This window comes from Danaus plexippus, chromosome 15, assembly GCF_018135715.1.
Source record: "Danaus plexippus chromosome 15, MEX_DaPlex, whole genome shotgun sequence".
Taxonomy (NCBI): Eukaryota; Metazoa; Arthropoda; class Insecta; order Lepidoptera; family Nymphalidae; genus Danaus; species Danaus plexippus.
In genome coordinates this window covers 2,552,817-2,569,720 of record NC_083547.1, presented here as the reverse complement: position 1 = coordinate 2,569,720, position 16,904 = coordinate 2,552,817, and the positions used below count along the sequence as shown (strand labels likewise).

At 35.8% G+C, this 16,904-nt stretch overlaps 2 protein-coding genes across 2 annotated transcripts; one reads left to right on the top strand and one right to left on the bottom strand.

Annotated features, from left to right (window-relative positions):
• Nucleotides 1-5,742: 5,742 nt before the first annotated feature.
• Nucleotides 5,743-10,222, bottom strand: LOC116766245 (recombination repair protein 1). The gene is made up of 6 exons (XM_032656038.2): nt 10,063-10,222; nt 8,630-9,470; nt 8,415-8,555; nt 6,723-7,286; nt 6,389-6,566; nt 5,743-6,198 (listed from the first exon to the last, which is right to left on the bottom strand). The coding sequence occupies exons 1-6, from the start codon at nt 10,087-10,089 to the stop codon at nt 6,057-6,059; spliced, it is 1,893 nt and encodes a 630-aa protein (XP_032511929.2). The 5' UTR covers nt 10,090-10,222; the 3' UTR covers nt 5,743-6,056.
• A 1,189-nt stretch (nt 10,223-11,411) lies between these two features.
• On the top strand, nt 11,412-16,890 carry LOC116766192 (leucine--tRNA ligase, cytoplasmic). Its single transcript, XM_032655945.2, has 12 exons — nt 11,412-11,596; nt 11,708-11,917; nt 11,993-12,364; nt 12,737-12,981; nt 13,138-14,036; nt 14,100-14,358; nt 14,435-14,799; nt 14,982-15,250; nt 15,419-15,673; nt 15,744-15,953; nt 16,227-16,464; nt 16,659-16,890. Exons 1-12 carry the CDS (start codon nt 11,594-11,596, stop codon nt 16,865-16,867), a joined length of 3,534 nt encoding a protein of 1,177 aa, XP_032511836.2. The 5' UTR covers nt 11,412-11,593; the 3' UTR covers nt 16,868-16,890.
• Nucleotides 16,891-16,904: the final 14 nt, after the last annotated feature.

Here is a 16,904-nt window from a genome sequence, read left to right as displayed (position 1 = left end):
AACTGGGTGCACCTGACTACCTACTTCTTCGAGTGTCACACACCGTGGTCTTGTTTGCGCCTTATAATGTATACGAGACTTTAATATTTAACGATTTATAAAGGATCTATGAACAAACCTCGCTCAAATTAAGATTTTCACGAAGCCAAAGTATCTGATTGATCTCCATATGTTCCGCTAGTTATTGGTTATTATAGGAGAATTATATACCGCTTTTTAACCGAGTTGTTTTAAATTGTTCCTTTTTTATATTTTATTGAGAAACCTATATTAGACTTTTTGTGAGAACGAAACTACGTAATTTAATATTTAAATTACGCCCTTTGGTTGCCCTACGCTTAAAAGTTAAAAACTAAAAGTGAACTATCTGAGCCCTCAGGCGCCGGCCCAATGATTCTTTGAGGCTGTTGTATTCAATCGTGCCTATAAACTTTATATTTCATTAAATATTCGGAAAGGTATTAAATACAAATAAAGTTTAAAAGCATCTATAAAGTATAGGGAGTTAAAAAACGTTGCAATCCTTGCTGGTACCAGGGCCCGATCTAGGGGTGGGGGAAGCCGGGAATTTGCCCTTAGCCTTCCGTACCATCATCATACCTTCCAACCTACTTCAATTTGGGATCCGCATAAAGTACTCATATCTATACATACTTTCATTCCAATACTAACAATAAGTATATCTGGTTACGATACTTGCGTTCGATATTTTGGAGGTACTCGTATAAGAACTAGATAGTTTTAACAAAATTTAAGTCACAACATTAGATAAATCAGATACAGACAGCATATTTTTGGGGCGTAAGTTACCAGTTCCTCGTGATTTTTTAGATTTATTTTTATCAATCAGGTAAAAAAAAATAACAGTAGAATCCAATCAGGTAAAAAAAAATAACAGTAGAATCCTTATTTACTTTTTTACTTTTGCTCAAATTTTATTTCGATCGAATTATTAGCCTATCATTGCAGTAGTCATTTTTAAACTTAGTAGTAAACGACATGGCAAAGTCCTCAGTGGAAGCTATATTTTTTTAAATACTGTGCAATATATATATATATTTTCCTCTTCAACATTAAGGAAATCAATTCTTTTGAAGAATGTAAACACTTAAACCATTTAGTGACAAGAGATGGGAAAGTCGAATTGAAGGAATAAAGCCACCAAGACATCAAATAAGACAAGTTTACGATGCATTGTTTAGTGCTTACCAAAACATAGATATTGATACTTCCACACGAAACGAAATTCCGAGTTTATTGAACCAAATTGAACAGTTTAAATTTTTATGTCCTATTATAGTTCGGTACGAACCTTTGAATCGTATAAATCCTGTTAGCAAGTTAATGCGAAATAAAGAATTTGATTTAGTTTCCGTTATTAAATTACTTAAAAATACAAAACATTTCTTTGAAAACTCACGTTCAGATGAGTATTTTACGCCAAAGTCTTAGCTTCTGAAATTGATTGCGAGGTGTAAGACTTTAAAAATGATCTTAGACCTCGTGCACGATCCGAGAAGAAACAATTTTCTTATGAGTGTGTTGACGAACCAATAATTGAGTCCCGTCAAAAATATAGAATGAAGTCTGTTTCCATATAATGAATACAGCAATAAACTCATTAGAAATAAGATTTCCCAGATTTCTGAGCACAGTAAACACTTTGCTTTTTTATATAACATCTGTGCCTTGAGAGAACGCCAGAAAGATGAATTGTTAAAACATTGTACGAACAGCTGGAGGCTATTTAACTCATGAGAACTCAAGCGATATAAATGCATTAGTACTTTGTGAGGAGTTATCAGTCCTTTGTATGTTTTAAGACAATAATTTATATCCTCAAGAGATTTTGAAGTTTGCAACAGGTTTAACATTTAGTCCAAATATCAGTATGTATTGCGCTCAGGATCCTTTTAACTTTACCAGTAACAGTTGCTAGTGGTGAAAGAAGTTTTTCCAAATTAAAAATAATTAAGAACTACCTCCGATCCACCATGACACAAGCAAGATTATGCGGATTAGCCATGATTTCAAAAGAACATAAGTTTTACGGGCAATATTAATTCATTTAATATTATTCAAGATTTTACAGAACAAAAACAACGAACAAAATTACAAAATTTTCGCAATTTCTTTATTTCAATAAATTACTGATTAGTACTGTAGTACTGTAGTAACACACTTAATTTTTTTTTATCTGAATAAAATTTGTAAATAAATGTTGTTGTGTCTTTTTATGCGGACCCTTAACTTAAATATATTTAAACAGCTTGAACATAATAAACAATTAAATCGCTTGGTCTTAACTTCTGAAACGATTTTGATGACAAATAGTAATTCCTTTAGTTAGGTATAGGATGTTGAGGACATCATAAATAGGCATGATTACCATGAGACAGAGGGAAAGAGCTCTACGCAGAAGTGAGCTGCAATAGGTTGATGATGACGATCAAGTTGAAAGATAAATAAATATATAAATAAAATTATTCATTCTGTACTTTAGTACAGTCCATTCAGTACTTTCTGTGAGGAATCTTTAAAAGGTATACATAGGTTGTGCGAGTATACTTAGGTACTAACATAAAAACACTTATCAACTTTCGTATAGGTACTTGTATGTTTTGATGAATGTTAGGGCAGCAAATAATATCTTTGCCCGGAAGGGCTAAATAGCTAGATCGGGCCCTGGCTGGTACAAGATATAGGTTTTCCATTAAGGGCGCTTGATCTTTGAAATGCAAAAAAAAATACATGTAGGAAAGATATTTGCGAATTTTTTTTTTTATTTGGAAGGTCTATCGACCCCATTATGTAGGAATATGACATCATTCAAATGACCGCCACGGCTTCGGTTGGTGGCGCGCATACGAAAGGTCCAATTTTCGATGACTCTGGCGCACAAATCGGGCTGTATTTGATCGATGGCGTGGCGTATGTTGACTTTGAGGGCATCGGTGGTTTGCGGCTTGTTGGCATAGACCTGCGACTTAAGAAAACCCCACAAGAAAAAGTCCAGCGGGGTCAAATCGCACGATCTCGGTGGCCAGTTCACGTCGCCTCCGCGCGAGATGACCATGTCCAGAAATTGCTCGTGCAGAACTTCCATCGTAGCGTGTGCTGTGTGGCACGTAGCGCCGTCCTGTTGAAACCACATTTGTCCAGATCCATATTCTCGATTTCAGGCCAAAAGAAGTTGGTTATCATCGACCGGTATCGCTCACCATTGACGGTGACGGCCACACCATTATCGTTTTCGAAAAAATACGGACCAATCACGCCTCCGGCCCAAATCCGCACCAAACAGTCACTTTCTGCGGTGCATTGCCACTTGGTGAACCTCGTGTGGATTGGTCTCGTCCCAAATACGGCAATTTTGCTTGTTGACATAGCCATTCATCCAAAAATGCGCTCGTCGCTGAGATGATTTTTTTGCCAAAATCGGCGTCAACTTCCAACTGCTCTATGCGTCAACGAACACCGGCGCTGTTTATGGTCATTAACCTTGAGCTCTTGGGTCAGCTGGATCTTGTACGGGTGCAGGCTCAATCACAACGCAAAATTCGCCAAGTTGTCGTCTGCGAAAGGCCGAGTTCCTGTGCGCGACGCGGAATTGACTGCCGCGGGTTTTCGAGGACACTGTTCGCGCACAGCGGCGATATTCTCGGCAGATCTCGCGTTACGTTGACGCACGGGAACCGGCTGATTGTTAACTGACCCGGTTGACTCGAATTGTGTCCACCAATCGACGGATAGTCGACTCGGCAGGACGATCATCGCGACCGTAAAACGGGCGAAGTGCGCGGAACGTTGCTCGAACTGAAGACCCATTTTCATAAAACAATTTTATGATTTGCACGTGCTGCTCGACACTGTAACCTGCCATGGTGGTTTGGGAGGACGGAATGAAATACACACTGCATTTGACAGCTGTCACTCAAACAACATGGCCGCAATCAGCTGTCAAAGTTCAAGCGTCCCTATTGGAAAACCCATATATAGGCACCTAGTTGTCTTTTAAGTTACCCAATATCGATGGTTTGTGAACCTAAGATTCAGGCAGTAGATTATTTTAAATCTCGTTAGTCTTAGTATTAAAGACATCCTTCCCTCAGGACAAAAAGGGTGATGACAGAATCAATACTCTTTTACAATCGATGCATTCCCAAACTGTTTCTTAGAATATTCACTGTTCTGTCGATGACAAAACACACTTCGAAATGGCTTAAGATTTTTAAAAAATCAAAACCAATTGACAAAATCAACAAATCCCTTCCTGAGGCTATCAGAACAAGGGCAACAAATATCTTCCATGACGTAAATCTCATACTTTTATCACAATTAAATTTGAAGTCTATACTAATCTCCGGTAAGAAAAGTAAGGACAGATTGTCGCTTTTCTATGATAAGAGACTGCAATAAAATTTAAAAAAACTTCCCTTATAACGGCCGAATATATATAAAGGAATAGTTTGTGACCACGAATCCGTCCGTGTGAACATCAGAGTTGTGCCCAATGAGAAATGTATATAGTGAGATAAAACAATACTTATTGTATACGTAGGTTACGTTGCAGCCTCTTCATTTTCAATAACCTAGATACAGACAGCCAGTCTGATTTGTAAATCTAAAGCATGTGGGGCGCCACCCAAATGCTTACGAAAAATTCATTCAAATCAGTCCAGCTCTTTTGGAGGAAGTTCAGTGATATACACACGTACCTACAGTAGAAATATATATATGAAGATGTCACTGGATAAAAAAAAATCTTTTCATAGCATTACTACCATATATGTATTTGAAAAAGAGTAAAAAAATTTGTGAAAGTTTTTCTGTCCCAATATAGTTGAGGCCTTTTTCCTAGGTACGTTTTTATGTATAGTTGAATAAGTCAAAAAACGATACTCGATATAGAAGCTTTTACTCCGAGTTCTGACGACCAAGTTTTAAGTGGGCTTTTTTTGGAAGCAAAACAGCCTCCTAGTCTGATATAAATTAATCTATACGTTTTTCAAGACTAATGAATCGAGTCCAGTACGAATTTTTACAAATCCAGGAAAGAAAGCTCCTAGGCTCTGCCACCACTCTGTAGTTAAAATTTGCACAAATATTGCCTTTTAAAACAAAAATATTTGGCTATTTTGCCTAAACGTAAAAAGTAAACCATAACACGTGTGCGCACCTGTTGCTAATACCTACTTTTTTTTAGTGTGGGTTTATATTGGAACTATTTAATGTAGGTCTTTAGTTATAAAATTGGACAGTAGACTAGTCTCCCGTGCCAGAAAATGATGATGTTCTTAAAACTAATATATATTATATTGTCTATTTCAGAAGTAAAACCTTTTTGTTGCCTTTTTCAAGCACTGTAACGTAATCCTTTGACAAATGTTTATTATAAGTTGTTTTCGTTTATTTTTTAATTCTTTTAAGGCAAAGCTTTAAATTATCACAAAAAACATATTTGTCTAGTGTTGCTAACGATGTCAGCTATTATGATAACGGTGTCTTATCAAGCGTTTATTATGTTTTGAGTTAATTATTTTCTCTATTTCGATATTTTTGGTACACAGAAGTAATCATCCAATTTGTCGATAGTTTAAACATTCATCAAAATATTTGTAATTGAATTTTACGACGAGAAAATAAAAACTTTTATTTATTGATACCATTAACTCACGTTTACCCATAATATTATTATTCGTTACAATTCCAACAAACACCGTTAGGGTGGCCATAATAAAGTTGTGTGTAATGTACATATATCTTTATTTCCGGGTCATGGTTACAAAATAGTCTCGTGACGAAATATTCAGAGTCACAGTAATCAAATAATACTTCGGAATATGAATTATCAGACACGAGTCATCCGATCACATCCTCGTGCTGCACACACATAAACTGTTACATAAACACATGTAGTCCTTCGTTGATCGTAGACGTCACAAAAAAATATATAATTTATTATTTATATGAAAATTAGTACAATTTCAAGATTCGTATATTTTACAGTTTGCAAGGACGTCCCGCTTGATGCATCCACGCCAGTTGGGTTCCGTCTATTCCTTGGGTTTGTCGGCGCTCGTTAAGTGTAGGTAGAGTGCTATAGGACAGTGGTCACTCCCATACACCTCGCCGCGGATCGAACTGTCGCATATAGACGGTAAAAGTCTCTCTGACACGATGAAGTAGTCCAAACGCCTGGAACGGAACGAAATGAGTATAAACAATGACTATAAAGAGTCTTACAGAGAATACGAATACTATTAATTCAAATAAAACTAATATTCCCGTTGTGCTGCGCGTTATTCTGTTTTTGTACACACTGCGGTGTTCCGGTCACTATTACTACTACTAACCATTAGTTTCATTGTATACGAAGTTAGCTTACCATCCGACGTTCTTAGCTCTACTATTGGCCATGTAACTCCAGAACGTATAAGCGACTTTCTCAGGATGAAAATGTCTGAACGTGTCTACGAATCCGTCCCCGAGCAGCTCCGTCATACCAGCTCGTTCCTCCTCCGTGAAGCCGGCGTTCTTCTTATTCGTTTTTGGATTCGTTAGATCTGTTGAAATATTCATAGTCAAAAAAAAAATTAAAATTCAAGGTCAAGGCTTAGGCGCCTTAATACGTGTTGTCTATTGATAACAATATTTAATTGCACACAAAAATGGCGTATTATTAATACTCTCAGTGTCACTTAATACGTGAACAGCCGTACCTATTTCGTTGTGAGCCACGTTCATGTCACCGCATATAATGACAGGTTTCTTTTCGTCCAGCGCCTTAACGTGTTCCCTGAACTCGTCGTTCCACTTTAATCTCTTGGGTAGTGAAACTAATTTTCGTCCCGCGTTAGGTACGTACGTGCATATTAAGTAGAATTGTTCGTACTCAGCCGTTATTATCCGACCTTCGGAATCCAATTCCTCGTTTTGTAAACCGTATTGTACATTCATAGCTAACTTTGTAGTGTAAATTCCTACGCCGGCGTAGCCATCTTTATCACTAGACAGCCAGTACGCGTGATATCCGGGTATATTTTTCACTTCGTACGGCAATTTATCTAGAGCGCATTTCGTTTCCTGTAGACACAATATATCCGGTTTTTCGTATTTAAGGTAGTCCAATCCGCCTTTTCCCATCCAAGCCCTAATGCCGTCCACGTTCCAATTGGCTATTTTAAAATTCCACTCTTTACCCTGAGACGTCTGTGATTTGTTAGAGAAATCAATAGATTCATAGTCCGTTGCGGCTTTAGTTTTCTTTTTATTGTCCTCGGTGGCTGAAAACAACGTCACATTTACTTTACACGACCATCCACATATAGAAACATAACATACATTGAAACGTTAGATTTGGTTATAACATACTCCACCATAACAATAAAATAACCTTCAGTAATATTACTTACACAGTTAAAGCAGACTTCTCAACAATAGATGCATAATGTAGGAACAATTCAATTATATTATTCTCAAGAGATCATATACAGCCTCATGCAGTGACGGGTTTAAGGAAATGCAAAATGTATTAACAACTAATTATGTTAAGTATAACATGCAGTAAAACCATATCACAACCGAATACGTCCAATAAATATAGAGAAAATTATAATAAAATATTTTTATTAGTACAGTCCCATTGAAAACAAAATCTAGCATAAGAAACCTTATTAATATGAAAACAGATTAAAAAAATGTAATATTGTGTAAATCGCTGTATAATCTACATTAATATGATCTAGCTGTAAGTAGTGGCTTGAATGAAGTAGACAGATTAAAAATATATAATGGCCAATTGAAGAGGTTTCAACATAAATAACTAAACGGCATAATTTTGTAAACCTTTTATTCATAATATTAAAGAAACACACCTAATCATAATAATACCAAACAATGTCAATGTATTAATAAACAACTATAGGGGGTGCAGGCTCAAGTCACAACGCAAAATTCGCCAAATTGTCGTCTGCGAAAGGCCGAGTTCCTGTGCGCGACGCGGAATTGACTGCGTCGGGTTTTCGAGGACACTGTCGAGCACAGCGGCGATATTCTCGGCAGATCTCGCGTTACGTTGACGCACGGGAACCGGCTGATTGTTAACTGACCCGGTTGACTCGAATTTGTCCACCAATCGACGGATAGTCGACTCGGCAGGACGATTATCGCGACCGTAAAACGGGCGAAGTGCGCGGAACGTTGCTCGAACTGAAGACCCATTTTCATAAAACAATTTTATGATTTGCACGTGCTGCTCGACACTGTAACCTGCCATGGTGGTTTGGGAGGACGGAATGAATATAACACACTGCATTTGACAGCTGTCACTCAAACAACATGGCCGCAATCAGCTGTCAAAGTTCAAGCGTCCCTATTGGAAAACCCCATATTAATAAACAACTATTAGTTACCCTTGTCATCTTTACGGCGACGTTTGTTTATCGGTTCCCCCGTATCTTGTAGCTCGCTGGCTTCAGCTTTCTTTTGACCACGTTTCCCTTTAACCGGTTTGGATTCTGCTACATCATCTTTATCATCGTCTTTTGTGTCTCCTAAAATATTAAGTTGCTGTGTAATTGATAAATATAAGTTAGTTTTTAAATTTTTCTTATAGATAATGGCATACCTTTTGCTTTTTCATCTTTCTTAGCACCCTTCCGACTTTTGCTGACTGGCATTTGTTCTTTAACTTCATCATCTTTTTGTTCGGAGTCTTCTTTCGGTGTTGTCTTTTTGTCAGCATTCTTCCGACCTTTCTTCTTTACTTCTTCAACTGGCTTCTCTTCTTCAGCTTCTTCATCTGGTATTTCTTCTTGTTCATCATCTTCATCATCAGCTTTCTGTACTTTTTCAACTACTTTTGGTTGAGCCTTCTTTCTACCTTTAGGTTTAACTTCTACTTCATCATTATCTTGAACGTCTTCTGCCTTGGGCTGTACTTTACGTCCTCTCCCTCTAGCTTTAGGTTTTTCTTCTGCATCTTTCTTTGCTGTAATATTTTCTTGCTTCACATTTTTCTTTCCTCTGCCAGTTTCTTTAGGTTTAACCTCTTTTTCTATAGGTTCTTTCTTGTTAACTTTTTTCCTACCTTTGCCTGCACTGGCTTGAGTGTCTTCAGCATTATCATTTGATTCAGAATGTTCTTCATTCTGTTCGTTATCATCCGATTGAACTGCTGGCTCGTTTTCATCCGAGTTATCTCCATTTAGAGAGTTTGATTCAGGAATGGGTTCCTCAACAGCCTTCTTCCTTCCCTTTTTAGCTGGTGGTGCATCTTTGACTATAATTTGTGCCTCATCATTGTTTTCAACAACTGCATTTTTACCCCTTTTTGTTTTTTTTTCTACTGAGGGATTTTTATCAATAACAACTTCAGGGACAACTTGTTCTTGTTCTGTCACATTTTTAGCTTTCCCTCTACCTTTTTTTGGAACTTCACCCTCAGAAACTTTAACATCAGCATTTTTCTGGAAAGGGATTAAATTCCTGTATAAACTATTTAATAAATAAAATAAAAATTCGCAATTATTTCATAAATAGTCAGTTCTTATAGTGTTTCAAGAGATGTTCTTCACACTTATAAGCAGAAATTATCGAAATTTTAAATGTTAGAAAATTTCAGAACTACAAATTTTAAAATTGCGCCATTAGAGTTAAAAAGATTATAAACTATCGTCAATGTATTTTATTCTAAGGGGTAAATTAAATAAGATCTTGTGATGGGGAAACTATCGATGTTTAATTCGAATCGAGTACACTATGCATAATTTTAATTTTCAACGGACTGTAAGAATATGCATTCAACGCTTAAAGCACGCGGTGATAACAATATTAGCGCAATTTAAAATAATCAAAAATTTATTAGCGCCATAAAACATTAATAAATCGCATAAAAAAATATTATACTTTTTAATATACATATAGAATCAAAATTAGCCATTAAACAACTATCAAAATGACGAATAGATATTGAAGTGCAATATAGAGAGTCGATAACAATGCAAACCAGTTTATTCTGTTGACTTTTGCGTGTATTGTGTTAAATAATTTAAAGCTTACCTTAGCCTTAGCTGTACGTGGCGCCATTTTGAAGACAAATTATACAAATAATCACAGAATTTTAAAAATTACAACAAATTGTTAAGCCGGCACTCGCGTCTTAGCGCGTCTTCCAAAGGGGGTCATAAGCGAAGTTTCCGGTAAAATGACAATGACAGACAACGCAACAAATGCCGCCAATTTTGTGTCACATATTTAACTGTTGGCCATTGGCAAAAATACATTGCTTCTAATACATAACAAAAAAAAAACAAGTTTTTATCCTTTGTATAGAGACTTTATAAAAATTTGTATTTTTTAAGCTGTAAAATAAACTTCAAACTAATATTGATTAACCAAACTAAAAAAAAATTAATAACAATAGCGATAGATTTATTTAAAAAGTAAAAAACTTAAATACCAATAACCACTATATGAACTGTATTTAATTCTAATAAAAAGTATTTATTCTATTAAGATGAAAAACTGTTCTTTTTATGTTCTTTCAGAAAATATAATGCCAATGAATTTGATATTTTTACAATTCACCTAGACTAAAAGCTGAAGTTGGACTAGAAACGAAATTTAATGGTCGCTCCGATTAAGGACAAATGACATGGACTCATGACAAATCTTTCCAGTACTGTAAGTGATTGTTTATTTTAAAATATTCTGATTCCGTAAATTTTTTTGTTTGAATTTTTGTATATTGAATTTTACCCGTGCATGAGTATTAAATGAAATGAAACTGTCATACTGATTGAATTCTTTCAAGTTATAGTAGATAATAAATACCGTTATTGTTATTATTTTTGCAAAATAAAGATTTTTAGATATTAATATATAATTGTTTGTTTTATTTTAATCTTTGGTAATTCAATAATTTTAAAGTAGAACTAAATTAAAAAAGTATTTAATTTTTTTCAACCTTTTGTAACTTTTTGTGTTAAAGTTTAAACAATCGACAGTCAAAGAATTGATTAAATAACAATTGCCTATACAGATTTACTTAAATTATCTTCAAAATGCTTGCAATAATCTTTCAGCTGCTATACATTTCATGAGTTTAGATGAATTAAGTTTGTCAGTAGATTAATGATCTTTAAATAATTTTTTCATCATTTAAAAAAGCTAAATATATTCCTTGACATAATAATTGTTTCCAGCTTTTATTACTTGCTGTTTGACAATTGTTGGATTTTTTTTAATAGTTTCATTGTACACTACTATATACCTATGAATTTCATACACAGAGAATTATGTAAAATAGGAACTTTCATAGTATGAAAGTGTTTTCCCTCTGTGTGTGATTGTTGATTTTTCTGTATAATTTGGCATGCAAATGTCAGTGTCAACAGTCAAAAGTCATAACGTATTCAAGTTAATTGCACGTTGCAGGTTTCAAAATTTTTATTGAAACCGAAGGTTTCCGCTTTCAAGAGTTTAAAAGAAAAAAAAGATTTAATGCTTAATTCATAACTTTAATGAATATATAGTTAATTTTCTACCTTGCGTATTTCATCTTCGAGACATCTAAGTCAGAATACTTTAAATGGTAAAATATAATGCAATATGGTATAAACCTAGGTTATACAATTTGATTTTAAACACAATTTCTTATAAATCGTGATGAATTTATCTATGGATTTTTTTCTTAATATTGTAGGCAACCCTTGACCGCAAAGGAACCTTTAAGGTTGAATATCTCCAAGAGATTGAAAAGAAAGTTCAGGAGCGATGGGATCGAGAAAAAATTTTCGATATGGAAGCGCCGGATGACGGAAAAGACTATGAGAAGTTTTTGTGCACCTTTCCTTATCCATATATGAACGGACGTTTACACCTCGGACACACATTTTCATTATCAAAATGTGAGGTATGAATCATTAAGAGAAGTTACAAAATTGTCTTTTCAAATTAAATTAACGCTAGCTTATTCATTGTTTATCAGTTTGCCACCAGGTACTACAGGTTAAAAGGGAGGAAGGTTCTTTTTCCATTTGGTTTCCACTGCACCGGAATGCCTATCAAAGCATGCGCTGATAAGCTTAAAAGAGAAATGGCATTATATGGATGCCCACCAATCTTTCCCGATGACGAAATTGTAGAAGAAAAGGAACAAGGGGATATAGTCCCTAAAGATAAAAGTAAGGGCAAAAAAAGCAAAGCCGTGGCTAAGACAGGAGCTGCAAAGTATCAGTGGCAGATCATGCAGAGCATTGGAGTTCCCGAGGAGGAAATTAAGGAGTTTGCTAATGAGAGTTACTGGCTGGAGTACTTCCCACCTCGTGCCGTAGCTGACTTAAAAAGGATGGGAATCCATGTGAGTGAACTTGAGGAGTTTCCAAATAATTAACAAACCAAAACAATGTTAGAGTAATTTTATTGAGATTAAACGAGAATTTCATTGATATGAGTAGAAATTATATCTTTTTTCTGCAACCTCCAGTACTGTATCATATAAAGCTATATTAAAACTTATATATATTGTGCTAAGAAGCAAGACTGAATAACAGAGCCTAACATAATATTATAATCTACCTTCATTTTACTTGACATAATATTATTATTTACAATACCGAGCAAGTTAACGAATACATAACTTTGTTTTAATTACTTTAACAACCAGATATTAATTAAAGTTAAGCAAACCCCATCACATTGTGATATTAAAATTATAATGTTTTCATTATAGGTTGACTGGCGTAGAAAATTCATAACAACAGATGTGAATCCATTCTATGATTCATTCATCAGGTGGCAATTTCATCATCTGAAACAACGGAATAAGATTATGTATGGCAAACGCTATACTATATTTTCTCCGCTAGATAAGCAACCTTGCATGGACCATGACAGAAGTACTGGCGAAGGAGCTGGGCCACAGGAATATACACTTATTAAAATGGAAGTTTTGGAGCCTTTTCCTGAAGTTTTAAAGTAAGTTTTAAGATTTTATTAAGTAGAAATTGTAATATTCACTACGAATATATCAAGATGGACAAGTTTAGTACCAGTTGTTTAGTCTATGAGCATTTGTGGATTTATTTTATTTATTAAAATTGATGTTATTAAAATTGGTGTAAATTTGTTTAGACAATTTCAGGGTAAAACCTTAAGCTTTGTAGCGGCAACACTCCGGCCTGAGACCATGTATGGCCAGACAAACTGTTGGGTCCATCCTGAAATTAAGTATATTGCATTTGAAACTGTCAAACACGGTGTGTTCATATGTACAAGACGAGCAGCTCGGAACATGTCGTATCAAGGATTTACCGAAAAAGATGGCGAATATAAAATCATTGCTGAAATTGTAGGGCTCGATCTATTAGGTGTGGCCTTGAAATCACCATTTACTTGCTATCAGAAAATTTACTCGCTTCCGATGTTAACAATTAAGGAGGATAAAGGAACGGGAATCGTTACCAGCGTGCCGTCTGATTCTCCCGATGATTACGCCGCATTGGTTGACCTACAAAAGAAAGCCCCGTTCAGAGAAAAGTACGGCATCCAAGACTATATGGTCATGCCATTTAAGCCTGTCTCCATATTAGAAATACCTGAATTCGGTAACCTCACAGCCGTGTTCCTATATGATAAACTTAAAATCCAAAGTCAAAATGACAAAGATAAACTGACCCAGGCCAAAGAAATGGCGTACCTGAAAGGATTTTACGACGGCGTGCTACTGGTCGGTGATTACAAAGGCGAGAAAATTCAGGATGTGAAGAAAAAATTGCAACAGAGGCTGATAGATGATAACTCCGCTGTAATCTATTACGAACCGGAAAAGACAATCATTTCCAGATCCGGTGACGAATGCGTTGTCGCACTTTGCAATCAATGGTATTTGGATTATGGTAATGCAGAATGGAAGGGCCAAGCAGAAAAAGCTTTGGCCGCAATGAACACGTATCACGATGAAGTGAGGAAAAACTTCCAGGCTACTCTTAAATGGCTTCACGAGTATGCTTGTTCCCGTACCTACGGTCTCGGTACGTGGTTGAAATAGTTACATATTCCGTTGAATTCTAAAATTAATGTGTAGCTTTTTCTAGGCACCAAATTGCCGTGGGACACGCAATGGGTCATCGAATCGCTCTCCGACTCGACTATATACAACGCGTACTACACTATATCCCATTATCTGCAAGGCGACAGCTTTAGGGGTAATGTCGAAAATGATTTGAAAATTAAACCCGAAGAGATGTCGATTGAAGTTTGGGATTATATTTTCTTCAAAGACGCTCCCATACCTAAGAACACGAAAATATCTAAAAATAAATTAGATCTGATGAAGAAGTCTTTCCAATTCTGGTAAGTTGGCACTAATTGTCCTGCAAGCTTTGTAAACAAATAAGTAAGGAATTTTAATGGTCGTTAAATGTTTCAGGTACCCAGTAGACCTCAGAGTGTCCGGAAAGGATCTCATTCAGAATCATCTGACGTTCTATATTTACAATCACTGTGCAATGTGGGAGAAAGAAGAAGACAAATGGCCAAAAGGGATCCGAGCAAATGGTCACCTCATGTTAAATTCAGCAAAAATGTCCAAATCTGACGGAAACTTCTTAACACTATCTGAGAGTATCGACAAATTCAGTGCCGATGGAATGAGACTGACTCTAGCTGACGCCGGAGACTCCGTTGAAGATGCTAACTTTGTTGAAAGTACAGCCGATGCCGCTATTTTAAGACTTTACACTTTTATTGAATGGGTGAAGGAGGTCATGGTCACTAAATCAAACTTCAGGACAGGTAGATAGTATTATTAAATAATAATTTATACTGAATCTATTTAGTTAAGTTTGATTATGTTATGACAATCGAAACCTAGGTTGAGAGGTAGTGGAACAAAATATATTAAGGAAATCCAATAACCATAGTTTATTCCACCATGTCTCCAAAATGCTTAAATCATTTATGTTCTATGTTTTCAGGAGAGTACAATTTCCATGATAAAGTTTTTGTCAGTGAAATGAACACAAAAATTATTCAGACTGATGATAACTACAACAAACTGCTGTTCAAGGAGGCCTTGAAAACTGGTTTCTTTGAGCTTCAGGCTGCCAGAGATAAATATAGGGAGTTGTGTTCCGAGGGAGGCATGCACGAGAGCCTTATAACACAGTACATTAGCACCCAGGCGAAACTCATTTCACCAATATGCCCGCATGTCGCTGAACATGTTTGGGAACTACTTGGTAATGTAAGTTATACTGTCATATATATATGTTTTTTTAACATTAGAGTTATTTTGAGCTGAAACTTGAATGAATTTATGATTGTAATCCTGCTCGTCTTATATGACATTACATATTTGATTTTTTTTTAATAATTTTATTTTGGCATAAAATATTTTCTTCTCTGCTAACAGAAAGGTAGCATTCTTCATGAAAGATGGCCAGTTGCTGGAGAAGTGGATGAGATAGCAGTGAAAGCGAGCAACTATCTCATGGAAGCGGCTCACTCCTTCCGAGTTTATCTCAAAAATCATTGTGCTGTCAAAAAACCAAAGAAAGGAGAAGTCGTCAAACAGGAGCCTAAACCGAACAAAGCTGTTATATGGGTGGCCAAGGAATATCCTAAATGGCAACATATTATTTTGAGCACACTTAAAGAAATGCATGGAGTAAGTATCTGACTTATAACCATGGTTACTACATATTTGTAATATTTTTAATAAAAAAATATTGTTACAGCCAAATGGTCTTCCCGATAACAAAACAATATCCAGCAAGTTAGCAGAAATAAATGATCTGAAAAAGTATATGAAGAGGGTTATGCCTTTCGTTCAGGCGACCAGAGAGAACATAGAGCGTATTGGCCTTGAAGCTCTCCGCGTGGGATTGGCGTTTGATGAAGCGGCTGTACTACAGGATAATGCACAGTATTTAAGAGATACCCTCGATGTAAGCCTTTATCAAAGTACATGTATTTTCTCCTTTTCTTTTCATAGTAATTCTTTAAATTATTTTTGTATTATTAATTGGAATGTTTATTGATTATATTGTGTATAAATAAGGATATATTTTTTTAAAATCAATTAATAAATGCTAATGTTAAAGAGTCACTGTCAAAGATCTCAAAGGGATGAATCTGTATTACTATAATCGTCTTTGTAGTTTCTTTTTGTCGCTGCATTAAGTGAATAAATAACGATATTTTTATTAACAAATTCACAGCTAGAGTACATAGAAATTAAATTGGTAGATGAGGACGCTCCAGAACGGACTCGTACTGAATGCGCTCCCGGGTCACCTCACGCCAGCTTCTTCACACATGTGACCCCGGCGGCGGACGTCGTGTTACTGAACCCCGACCAGCGCTCGGGTCTGTTCACAGTTAGCCTGAAGTTAGGGGAGGGGGAAACACTTGATTCCCTTAAGGAGAAGTTGGCGAAACAAGTCAAGGGGATACGAGGTAAGACAATCCCTAAATAAAACATAATTCGTTATAATAATAATGGTAGCAATACAAAAATGTACAGAGTAGCGACTTTGTGACAAGTTTTGTTTGTAAAGTCATTATTATAATATTTTTTGTACTATTTAGGTGAAGTCCATGCCAGCTACCGTTTATTTTTAATAAATAATTATAATAATATTTTCTTATAGATATGGATGCGCTTAAAATTTGGCGATACAAGGACCCGGTCCTCGGACCACGAAAGATTCCCGTCATAGGGGATTACGTCACCAAGTGTGTTGTGTTGGGAGCCGGCTCTGCGTTCAATGTTGACGTTGACAAGAACATAATTGAACTGGTTAATAACGGAACCAATATTAATGTCGGCAACCAACTGCTGTACACATACGACAACTAAAAATAAATCTATTTATTTATTTGCGTCCATCTTTCAT